The sequence below is a fragment of the Anabrus simplex genome, chromosome 2 (assembly GCF_040414725.1).
Source record: "Anabrus simplex isolate iqAnaSimp1 chromosome 2, ASM4041472v1, whole genome shotgun sequence".
NCBI lineage: Eukaryota > Metazoa > Arthropoda > Insecta > Orthoptera > Tettigoniidae > Anabrus > Anabrus simplex.
Window position 1 is genome coordinate 1040190949 of NC_090266.1, and position 13319 is coordinate 1040204267.

At 35.6% G+C, this 13319-nt stretch overlaps 1 protein-coding gene across 1 annotated transcript in view; it reads left to right on the forward strand.

Moving 5' to 3' along the window:
• The window catches only part of Ccz1 (vacuolar fusion protein CCZ1), a 128754-nt gene that overhangs the window by 10233 nt on the left and 105202 nt on the right, over positions 1–13319 (forward strand). The window contains exon 4 of the mRNA XM_067141965.2: positions 3338–3550. Within this exon, the coding sequence (XP_066998066.2) occupies positions 3338–3550 (213 nt within the window). The remainder of the gene's footprint in view (positions 1–3337; positions 3551–13319) is intronic.

Genomic DNA, 13319 nt, shown 5'->3' on the forward strand with positions numbered 1-13319 from the left:
GAGACAGATACAAGACAGTTTGCAGTATAATGTGACTCTACATTTTGTGCACCATCTAGCAAGAAAAAACTGTCAAATTTTCTTGGCTGGTTTTGTGGAAGTTTAAGCTTTTTTTTTTTTTTTTTTTGCTAGGGGCTTTACGTCGCACCGACACAGATAGGTCTTATGGCGACGATGGGACAGGAAAGGCCTAGGAGTTGGAAGGAAGCGGCCGTGGCCTTAATTAAGGTACAGCCCCAGCATTTGCCTGGTGTGAAAATGGGAAACCACGGAAAACCATTTTCAGGGCTGCCGATAGTGGGATTCGAACCTACTATCTCCTGGATGCAAGCTCACAGCCGCGTGCCTCTACGTGCACGGCCAACTCGCCCGGTGGAAGTTTAATCATTCACCTGTTTTTCATAGTTACGAAGAGTTAGACCCCCCTCAGTTTGATTTGCCTCAATGAAGAATTCACATAGTAATGGCTGCCAACATTTGTGCAATTTATGGCTGCTTTTATTCATGTTTCCAAGCATTAAGACTCTGTTTCTGTCTTGTTATAAAATGTTTGTTAATGAATAGTGCTGTTTTTAGCTCGCTATATATTTTTCTTTTGCTAGCAATTTGAACAACACAGTAACTCAGAAAGGTTTTTGGGGACATGCAATCTTACAGCTGCACACTACAATCATTTTAACATTCAAGTTTAATCTCTACGTATGTGGTTGATTATGCAGTACCTTGTTTTACATAATCACTGTAGATCAATGGTAGAGTGTTGGCCTACAGAAATTATCATCAATTATTCACACCTGAATTACACTCTGAATATTATTGTAGCATTCTTCATATTTATAAAATGAAAACTTTCTCGTTTTTAACTTGTTTTGAAGAGAATGTTCTACATTGAACTAATGGATTCAAGTAAATACATTACCATTTTTACACCAGAAAATGCTGGGGCTGTACCTTACTGTAGTTAAGGCCATGGCTGCTTCCTTTCCACTCCCAGCCCTTTCCTATCACATAGTTGCCATCTGTGTCGGTGCAACTTAAAGCCAGTTGTAAAAAAAAAAAATGAGCAAAAACATGAATGCTTCATGCAGAAATAATTAGTAGATTATCGTTGGACTTCGTTTAGGCATGTGTAAGAAATAAATTGACAAGAGGGTCCTTTTCAATACAATATTTGAAGTAAATAATGTTACATAAGTCTTGGGGCTTGATATATTGTATTTCTTATAATTGCACTTCATTACAGAACAAAAATGAAATTCATAGCTTATAATAGGCATGTGTAGGTGATATTAATAGATCGTCATTGGTTTAGAAATTTTGATTGTGCTGTAGTTGGCAACTACATCTGTCTAGATAAGTATCTGTCTTGAATTATGGTAGTAAAAGTATACCTTGTGTGCTTTTATTTGTCTTCTTAATCATCACATGGAAAGTTTTGACAACTAATGCTACTTAAATGTGAATATTTTAATTTACCAAGCTTGTTAAATAACTTATTTGCCTTTGTTTGGTAAGAATATTGCATTAATATTTAAATTTGGCAACAGTTTGATGGGTACTGCCAACGGGAGCACCACTGTCTACTTCTCCTGCATTTCTCTGTGTTAACAGCAATGACTGTCACATATTACTCTCTAATGTATTTGATTTATGTCAGTGAAAATGAGCCATTTGAAACACAGATGAAACAATTAATGAAGATGAAAAAATGAAGAAAAGTAGATTGAGGTGATATGGGTATGTTGTAAGAAAAGAAGAAACAGAGACCATGAAGAAAGCATGGGATGAACTGATGACAGAAAAGAGATCATGAGGAAGACAGTAGAGGGACAGGATTGTGGATGACCTAAAGGAAAAGAACTTGGGAAGAGGACGAGAGAGAGAGAGAATGGAGGAGACTCGTTGTTGCGACCGATCCCTAAACTGGTGGAGAAGAAAGACTGCATTGTTCCTGCAACAATAACATATACATACTCTGTATATAGAGGGGTCTTTTTGGCATAAAGGACTGGGTGACATTGCCAGCGATTTTGAAGGGACAAGTGTTGTCCTTGAGGTCTATTCTAAAGAGCTTTTGAGAAAGTCAGTGGAAACCATAGGAATTGAGAACAATGCGAGCAACAAAAAATAAACAATGACTTGTCTTTGTCTCATTGGTTATTGGAATAATCCTCTTTTGAAAATCATGCTCTCTGCACATTTTTGGCCTAAACTATTTTTAATTGCTGACGTAGATGCTAATGCACCTATAATCCACAAATGCACCCTGTACTTCCACATAGAGGACTCCTAAAGTAGTTAAATGTCATAACTCTTTATGGACACACCAATGTTGCTCTCGAACAATACCAACACTTTCCTGATGGCAGATTATGTAATAGATGATAGTTCATAGTTGAATGCACAACTGGTACTCTACTTGTTATCGTTGTAACTTCAGTAATGGTGTTTTTGAGGATCTTTGCCACATTGTACAACTGGTACAAGAGAAAAACTGCAATATTTAAGAAGCAGAATATTATATATCTCGCATCGTATTCCATGCAGGAGAGAGGGAAGTGTTATGTGCCACTGTTGGGGGCCCACCAACCTGCTGTAAGTATCTTTACTTTTATAGTAAAATATAACAAAAATATTTTCCAAAGTAGTCCCATGAAGGAACACACTTACTGGCTGAAGTGATTCAATAATACATCACTCCCATAATTCAGTATTTCATTAACAACTGTGAACACTAAAAGCTCATGAACAGTACCTGTGAGTGTCTGTTGTGATTATCATATATTTTTTTAACTTATTGCAGCTATATTTTCCTCAATCTGTTCTCGTGAACATTTGTTTTTGAGTGGTGAGACCTTTCATTAAATTTCATTAAATTTGAAATCTTTTCCTTCCATAATACTCGATTGTATTTATTATATACAGATCTGCGCTGAGAATCATAATGTCGTCTGACACTGTATCCTTTAGAAACTGAAATATTTTCCTTTCATATGAAGAGACATTACATTTCCACTGTTCTCAATACAAAAATAGCGATCAGTCCACTCATTGTCCAGAAGTAAACTTATACTATGGCATTTCTGTTCACCATCTGATTACCAATGTTAATTCAGTTGAAATACCCATCCGTGTACCCTACAGTGCTTTATATTGGAAAGGGTATTTAATATATCATTCAGGTCAGTTTGTGGGATATCCCATTAAACAAATATTGCAGATTGTCTGGCATTGAAAGAAAGCAGGATAAGTGATTGAACTTTTTTATTTTTCATTTTTGTCTGGAACCTTCTCTCTTATTTTTGTTTCCTAATAATTCATTTTTTCACATTTTCAGACTGTAAGTATCCCCTGTGTATCCAAGATGAAAGATGGAACGGAATACCTGGAATACCAAAGTGATGATGTGCAGGATAGCGTGTACTTAGCGGTTTTACAGCAGTCTTACCAAATGTTCCGACTTTTCAAGGGATCATTTACATCCATCTTGGATAGCAAAGGAGGAGATGTGGGTCATCTCAGACAGAAGCTGGATCGCTTTTTCTCTCGGGTATTGTATTTAACATATGTGTTGTTTGAAATTGTTGGCATGGGCAAGTAGCTTAGAGTTGAAGTGGCTGAATAATTACTCGTCTTATGAATTAAGTTTAAGTATGTGCACACTTCTTTTTATATAGTGCAACCCTTTAGAATAGGTCTGTGACTTGGTTTATGGTTGGTTCTTGATAAGAGATAAAAAATAAATACTGTGATTTTGGCATAGCAAGACACTACAATGGGGCATGATTGCAAGTGACAATGTTGCTGGCTTCTTACCTTGGTGGTAGCAGTATGAATCCCAGCCAATGCATGTCAGATTTTTGTCATGAAATTTCACATCTGTGTAGTTCAGATTCCATATGAAACTGGATGCCCCATCATAACTATGATCGCGATATCATTCGTTGGTCATGTTAACACTTTCCCCCTCTATGCCTGGACAAGGCTTGGGTCAGATAACACTCCCTTGCGTACGAAGCCCGAGCACTGTTTGTATGACTGCAAGTTTTTATTTTAACACATTGGCTGCCACCTGATGCACAGGTGCGTTGTGTCGTTCCTGTGCTACATGCCAGTGACACGCATGTGCGACGTCATATATGATTCAGTTTTACTTGCCTTTACAGTCATTAGGCTTTGTTCTTCTGTAATGGCACTCAGATTGAGGTTCAAGTTACTTGTTCAGGTTATTGGTTCATAACCTTTTGCTTTCAAATGTGGTGCATTATTAGATGTAAGAGGCAATAACAGTTCTACTGGTCCTTCAAATTCCAACCCTAAAAGTAAATGTAAAAGGCAAATCAATGAGAAAGCTATGTAACTTGTGCCACAAAAAGGGGAAAAGAATGTAAAAGTTTCAAACAAAAACCACCATTCCAATACTTTAAAATCTCTAAGTCTAAGATACAAATACTACATACATGTTAAAATGGGACATGTTTCGCTTAGGCTTTGTAAGCATCTTCAGCCATACTTAATCTAAAGCCAAGTCAGGGCCCTGAACTGGGTTTCTCATTAAAGTATAATAATACAAGATAAAACAGTCATAAAATCTAGTTTGTGGAAAAAGCAATACTTAAATGCAAATAAAATTCAATAATGAACTTGTCATAGTATTATATATACATGGAATGAATACTAGTGTTCATCTAAAAAGGTACACATTAGTTATTTGTAGAACAAGACAGTCATAATGATCTGACATACATTTGGATTGTACAGATTGCTTGACATTAATGAAGCGTGGATTAATTAAAAATGTTGAAAAATAAAACTTTGAGCGTTGTTGACTGAGAATCAGGTACGTAGAATACAGTAGAGTTGTTGACTCCAAGTGGTTGCGTAATAAGATCAAAAAGGCGCTTGAAGCATCAGTATAGAAACAAGACTAGGTACCTCTCTGTCAACACTAGGGTTTTCAACACGCGCTACATTGCGAATTCTCCCACATCTAAGACTTTATTGAACACCCTATTTGTTGAATCTACGCTAGACAGCTCGCGACTACAATCTATTACAAAGATTATTCTAGAAGGAGACAACACTTCTATACTGATGCTTCAAGCGCCTTTTGATCGTATTACGCAACCACTTGGAGTCAACAACGCTCGCCAAAGTTTTATTTTTCGCCATTTTGAATTAATCCACGCTTCATTAATGTCAAACAATCTGTACAATCCAAATGTATGTCAGATCATTATGACTGTCTCGTTCTACAAATAACTAATGTGTACTTTTTTAGATGAACACTAGTATTCATTCCATGTACATATAATACTATGACAAGTTCATTATTGAATTTTATTTGCATTTAAGTATTGCTTTTTCCACAAACTAGATTTTATGACTGTTTTATCTTGTATTATTATACTTTAATGAGAAACCCAGTTCAGGGCCCTGACTTAGCTTTAGATTAAGTATGGCTGAAGATGCTTACAAAGCCTAAGCGAAACATGTCCCATTTTAACATGTATGTAGTATTTGTATCTTAGACTTAGATATTTTAAAGTATTGGAATGGTGGTTTTTAAATAAATTTGTTTGAAACTTTTACATTCTGTACTCCAATATGGCTATCATAATGAGACTCATAACGTGTAATAAGGGGAAAAGAACCGATTTCATTTATTATTGTCCTCAGTTCCCTGAAAATCTTGCACTTCGCTTAGAGCCTTGCTTTAGGATTTACTACTAGTGCTGTACATGATGAGAACTAAGCACTCCCCGTCTAAGAAACCCAGCACAGAGAAGGAAAAATAGTCCAACTGGAGTATGTAAGATCTGTTCAAATGTAGGAAAAAAAAGAACACCGGTTTTACGGAATGAAAAGAGAGCAAGTTGGTGCGTGTGATGTTGGTCTGTCTCTTCCCGAGTGCTTCCGAAAATTCCATTCCAGACAGGATTACTGGAACAAAAGCTAGGAATGACGCTGTACTTGAATTTTTCTGGCCCTGCCGATGCCCGTAATGTATTGTAAACTTGAAATATATTTCATCCCTTCCTATTTCTCATTTGTGTTATCAGTGTTCCTATGCAAGCAATAATGAAAGAGTTTAAAAAAATTATTTTCATCTCTCTCTCTCTCTCTCTTTCTCTCTCTCTCTCTCTCTCTCTCTCTCTCTCTCTCTCTTTGGCTGCTACTCATCTCCTCCAGATGGCATTGCAATGTATAAAATCTAACCTGTTGACAACAGATTCAACAGCTAGTATATCTAAATCATGAAAAGTAACATGAATTATTGGAGTAGAACTGAAGTTCAGGAATAAAGACTTCAAGTATTACTCCTTTCAGGACTGATTAAAATAGAAGTGAACTTATACCATATTTACTTTTTTCAGAAATTATTTTAAGATTCCTAATATTATATTTAAAGATAAATACCTCATTGGAAAGAAGAAAAATTGTTTAATATAAATAGGAGCACATGGTAGTGATTAATTTCAAAGTCTTTTAGTTGAAACCTTGAATATACAAAACAACTCCAGTATCCTCACACCAAGCACAGTTAAAATGAGCAGTATGGAAAGTGTTAAATTATGAACTAGCTTGACATAACCATCAGGAAAGAGAAGAATTCAATGATGTATAAACATTGACTTAAAGTTACTGGCATGACAAATTTAAGGAAATTCTAATAGCCATGCATTTCTCTCATATTTTCCTTGTTCCTCTGTGTTGGTTTGCAGATAAGTCTTAACCCGCTTTTTAAATAGCTAGACTCGAAAGTAATCAAAAGAATTTACAAAGAAATAAAATATCAATAAAGGATTATTTGTATCATTAGTCCAGAGGTGTTCTTTGTTGTGTTTAATAGATTATAAAGAAATACGTAGGTGTAGGAGCCTTACAAAAAATACCTTTGACTAGCATATTGTTCTCTGATTTGTATGTAATCCTAAAACAGGAAAGGTTTGGAGACCATTTTGCTAGACAATTGACATTTTTTTGGATGGTTTGTTGCAACTAGTTGCTCATCATATCCGAAGTGACTTCCATCTTTTCCTCTTCAATTAATGTCTGCAAGTATGTATCAATAAGATAAATACGGTAACAATCACTCAGCACTGATCTGCGTTAAGGGCTGTCATCCAGGTGGCAGATTCCCTAACAGTTGTTTACCTAGTCTTTTCTTAAATGATTTCAAAGACATTGGATTTTTATCGAAGATATCTGTGGTAAGTTATTTCAGTTCCTAATTACTCTTACTATAAACAAATATTTGCTCCAATTTATCCTCTTGAATTCTAACTTCTTTCCTAATTTTTAAGAACTGTTCTCAAGCTTATTTCCCTACTAATGTAATTCCACTGACAGAGCAGAACATACCACTTAGTCAATCTAGTTTGCCACATTTTCATAACGCTACTCTTTTTTGCAAGCAATCATCCGCATTTTCTGTATCAATGTTATAGGCTGTTAAAAGAAGTAAAAAATACAACAGTTCCACATGATTGATACTGTTTATTTGCTTAAGGCAAATTAAAAACTGTAGAACCTGTTTCGTCTACTTTGTAGACATCTTCAGCTACATATGTTTATGATATGGATGTCGATTCCCATAGGGAACCTGAAATACTTGTCCTGAATTAGTAAATTAATAATACCAATATAGTTTAAAATGAGACAAAGTAGCCAACGAAGTTGTCTCCACGGTATGCACTAGCCATGCCTCTTAGTAGGTGTGCTATTTACCAACTGATGAGCCCAACTTAGCACACTGGGGCGAAACGCTGGCAACCAAGATTGAGTTAGCTGGAAAATTTATAATGTCCAATAACGGACCAACTATATTGGTACCGGTATTACATATTTTTAGGCCTTTTTTTTTTAATATCGGGGCGTCAACCTATAGAGATCTTTTGCCCCTTCTTGCACCATGTAATATGAACCTGCGTGTAATTGGAATGGAGGAAGTGAAGTGTAGAGTGTTGAATGTGAGGAAAGGAACATTAAGGATGACACACACACCTAGTCCCCAGGCCAGGGATATTAGTCATTTACAATTAAAAACCCCTGACCCAGCCGGGAATCGAACCCGGGGCCGCCGGGTGACAGGCGGACGCGTTGCCCCCTACACTGCGGGGCCAGATCATATTTTTAGGCTTATTGCATGATTAGCAAGGACACATTCCTGTTATCTTAATGTTAAAACACACATTAAAAACATTAGCAAAAACATTTAAAAATTGTAAACTTAATTATACTAAAAAGTGTCATGAACAAAATAAAGAATTATCCCCACTAGACCCTTTATAAATTATCAAGACAGTCCTACATATAGAGTTTCCAAGTATATACATAAGTTTTTAACATTTATTATTCTTTTCACAATAAAAATCCGATTAAAAATTCAGTTGATTTCTGCAAGAAGATTGAAGATTTCAAAGTAACTCCCCTTCACACTACTTGCTCCTTCAACATCAAGGACATGTGTGCTAATGTTCCTATTGAAAGAAAGATTAACATTATTAAGAAGAATTTGCAGGAACACAGTAGGCCTTGGGTTAGCAGACCAGAAATTGAAGACTTTATAAATATCCTCAAATTTGTACTCAAACATAACTATTTTTCTTTTAATGATAAAATATATTACCAAAAAGGTCTCCCAATGGGAGCACTAGGTTCTGGCATCTTGGCAAATATTTACCTTGATTACCTCAAATGCTCATGTTATTGGAAACATACGAGGTTTAGATATATGGACACGTTATGTGGATAGACAGTAGACTTATGACCGCAACAAAATCCTAAACGTCATAAACAATTTAGATCCGAACTTTAAATTTTCAAAGAGAGCGAAGAAGAGGGTTCTCTTAATTTTCTAGACGTAACTGTGAAATGGGAAAGTAACAAGTTTTCCTTTAAGATTTATAGAAAATCCATGTTTAATTTAAATGCCATCAAAAAAGTTCCTTGCACCCTAACGCTCAAAAAGATCGGCCTATTTCTCTCGAAACCTGAACGGGAGAAAGAGCTCAATTTCATCTGCCAACAGGCCTTTTTCAATGGATTCAATATTAAGTATGTTTTATAAAATAATCGACAAATTTGCTGTTAAACAGCAAGCGAATCTTATTGTGTAATCAAAACCATTGTAAGTTATAAATCTCATTCCGTATTGACAGTTATCACTTTACAAAAAGAAAGTATTTATAAAATCCTCCTTATCAATACAAATCAAATCATCTGTTAGATGGAACAGAGTCTATACATGTTTCAGCCTATTCTCAAGGCCATCTTCAGTAGAACAATTATTACATAATACAAAACAAATTAAAAATCTTGATGAAGTGAAATGACAATGATCATGATTAATGAATTAAAAAACATATTGAGGTACAAAGTCCTCTCGTCTGATAGGTCGTTCTTGATTGACAATTAAAACTTGCTGACTGTTAAAATGAAACACTGAGCTGGTCATTGTAGTGAGACCGTCAATAACGTGGATTAAAAAGTGTGTAACATCTGTAATGAGAAAAAGAACTATGAGTGGATGAAAAAAGGTCAAAATATTGTGTGAAAAGAAAACTCAATCGACTTACTTGCAATAAAAAGTTGTCTTCTTGAGTGGAACGACTGTATCAGTCTCAAGTCACATTGACAGCTAAGCTTGTGTGTAGCTTACCATGTGTCCGTACTAATGCAGTTGGATGGGAAGAGGACAGGGAGGGGCGAAGGAGGAGGGATGAGGTGAGTCGGGAGGGGGATGTTGTGGGAAGGGCGGGTCTTGTTCTAGAATGTCGGTAGTGAAACTCATTTTTATTAATAAATTGTTCAGAGATGAGTGGGACGAAGGTTTCCAATAATACATTTTTCTTCTCGTTTATTTCGTTTAGGTTGTGCACGGGATTGTTATATTGGTCAATATCTATATAAATATTCTCCAGTATATTGAGTAAGGGACCTTTTTGTTCATAGTGTAAGATCTTTAAATTGGTCACTTGTTGCGTATTTGTGATTTTTCTCCCTACAATGTTCACTCATGGCTGAGTAGCGGTTGTACTTCAGGGCATTGAGGTGTTCGGAGTATCTTATATTGAAGCTACGCCTGTTTGTCCTACGTACGTTGAAAAACAAAATTGGCATTTTAATTTGTATATCCCAGAGTTTGTAAATTTTTTATTGCCATTGGCGGTATGAGAATTAAAAAATGCTTTTGCATTGGTGTGAACAGTCTTGAAAGCTATTTTTAACTTACGTTTTTTAAAGGTGTTTGAAATAGCATATATATTATTATTAAAGGTAAATGTGATGAACTTCTCTTTAGGGGAAGATTCTTTTCCTAAGGTGGTCTTGGGTTTATTTTTAAATTTATTAAGGATTTTGTTCATGAAAGCTTTACTGGAACCATTACCTTTGGCTGTTGTATCAATGGTGTTGATTTCCTTTTTAAAATCCTTACTTGATAAAGGAATATTAAGAGCTCTGAAAATCATACTATTAAAAGCTGTCTTCTTCTGCATCCCTGGTTGTAGAGAAGTCTGGTGAATTGTGTTTATTGTGTGAGTGGGCTTCCTGTAAATATTAAAAGAAAGGGTTTTATTCTGATTGCGAGTGATAGTTAAATTGAGATAATTAAGGGAATTGTTGTTCTCGGATTCTATCGTAAACTTTATATGCAGATCAAGGTTATTGAGTAATTCAAGAACTGTTTTGCTATCAGTAGTATGGGAATCTAGGATAATAAAAGTGTCATCAACGTAGCATGTCCAATGTTTGATACCATTAATTTTGCCTATAATATGAGTGTATGCACGGAAATCTACGTAAATATCATTGAGGATTCCCAAGGCCGGTGACCCCATTGGAAGACCCTTCTGTTGGTATATGGTGTTATTAAAAGTGAAGAAACTATTATTTAATGTAAACTTGAGGATCTGAACAAACTCACCTATCTCGCCTACAGTCAATTTATTGAATTTGGAAAGATTATTTTTTACTATTTTGATGGTTTTATTCATACGTACATTCGCGTAGATATTGACTATGTCAAAGGAGTGAAGGGTGTAATATTTTTGTAAAGTAAGAGCTTTAATTCTATTGCAAAATTCTAGGGAATTTTTAACTGACGTGTTAGCTTGGAAAAAATAATATTTTAAGAAAATTGTGAATATACTGAGATATTTTGTATGTCGGTCTAATTCTGAAGTTAATAACGGGGCTTATGGGGACATCAGCCTTGTGAATCTTGGGTAACACTTTTGTCATAGGTAACTTGGGATTCATGATAACCAATTTTATTTTCTCTAGGTCATTACAAGAATAAAAGGCTTTTAGTTCTCTTTTTATTCTATTAGTGGGATCTTTTTTGACTAAGTGGCATTGCCTCTATCTACGTTGGTTAATATTAAATCGTAATCTTTAATTTTCTTTTTGAGATAGCGTATATTGGTGACCTGTTCTTTATTGGGTTTACCAGTATGTTTCTGATTGAAAGAAGAAAGTAACTTTCGTTTAACTTCATATCTAACCTCATCTTGAAAGTCTGTAGGCAACCTGTTAACCGCTAATTCGGACTCAGCCAATATAATGTTTAAATCATCGTGGTTGGAGGACGTGCCCCAGTTGTGTTCTGGTCCCTTATTCAATATTCTGAGGTCATTAGGATCAAGGTCAGCTTGACTGAAGTTCAATACCGGCGGGTGAAAAACATTCGATTCAGCATTATCTGCGAGTTTGGGATATTGTGGGAGAAGCTTAAATTGTGAAGTTATTCCACTTCTTATGAAGAGTGCTTTGTTTTTTCAGTAAAACCTTGAGTCTATTGGTAACATGAGCTTGGAAAGAATTCCATTCGAGAGGACATAAGAGGGTCGAAACTTCCAAATGAGTATCCGTAATGACTATTGTTAAGAACTCTTTTCTTTTGAAGGAATTTAATTTCCTCTCTTATCCAAATTTTATCTGTTTTTCGTTGGGTCGCGCTGGTTTTAGCCGTGTCTCTATGAGTTTCCTTTGCAAATTTTAAAAAATTGGGTGTGATGTCATTAGTTAGGCATTTGCTCAAAAAACATAAATCTTTACCTAATTTGGCAACCTTTATCTTCAAAATACAATATAGGTTTGCTTTCTTACTAGCCTGGATGGTGTTACCATTTCAAGTTATAAATCTCATTCCGTATTGACGGTTATCACTTTACAAATAAAAAGTATTTATAAAATCCTCCTTATCAATACAAATCAAATCATCTGTTAGATGGAACGGAGTCTATACATGTTTCAGCCTATTCTCAAGGCCATCTTCAGTAGCAGAACAATTATTACATAATACAAAACAAATTAAAAATCTTGATGAAGTGAAATGACAATGATCATGGTTAATGAATTAAAAAACATATTGAGGTACAAAGTCCTCTCGTCTGATAGGTCGTTCTTGATTGACAATTAAAACTTGCTGACTGTTAAAATGAAACACTGTGCTGGACATTGTAGTGAGACCGTCAATAACGTGGATTAAAAAGTGTGTAACATCTGTAATGAGAAAAAGAACTATGAGTGGATGAAAAAAAGTCAAAATATTGTGTGAAAAGAAAACTCAATCGACTTACTTGTAATAAAAAGTTGTCTTCTTGAGTGGAACGACTGTATCAGTCTCAAGTCATATTGATAGCTAAGCTTGTGTGTGGCTTATCGTGTGTCCGTGCTGATGCGGTTGGGTGGGGAAGAGGAGAGGTAGGGGCGAAGGGGGAGGGATGAGGTGAGTCGCGGGAGGGGGATGTTGTGGGAAGGGCGGGTCTTGTTCCAGAGTGTCGGTAGTGAAACTCGGTTTTATTAATAAATTGTTCACAGATGAGCAGGACAAAGGTTTCCAATAATATATTTTTCTTCTCCTTGACTTCAGTCAAGTTGACCTTGATCCTAATGACCTCAGGATATTGAAAAAGGGACCAAAACATAACTGGGGTATGTCCTCCAACCACGATGATTTAATCATTATGTTGGCTGAGTTCGAATTAGTGGTTGAGAGGTTGCTTACAGACATTCAAGATGAGGTTAGATATGAAGTTAAACGAAAGTTACTTTCTTCTTTCAATCAGAAACATACTGGTAAACCCAATAAAGAACAGGTCACCAATATACGCAATCTCAAAAAGAAAATTAAAGATAACAATAAAATATTAACCAAGGCATATAAAGGCAATGCCACTGTAGATATGAAAAAAGTTACTACATAAGTAAAACACACTCCTTTTTTACTAACAATAATTTTAACGCCAATCCAGAAACTGCTCTCGCATGACACTACGTGATAAGCCTGATCATTAAAACTCCAATGTAAC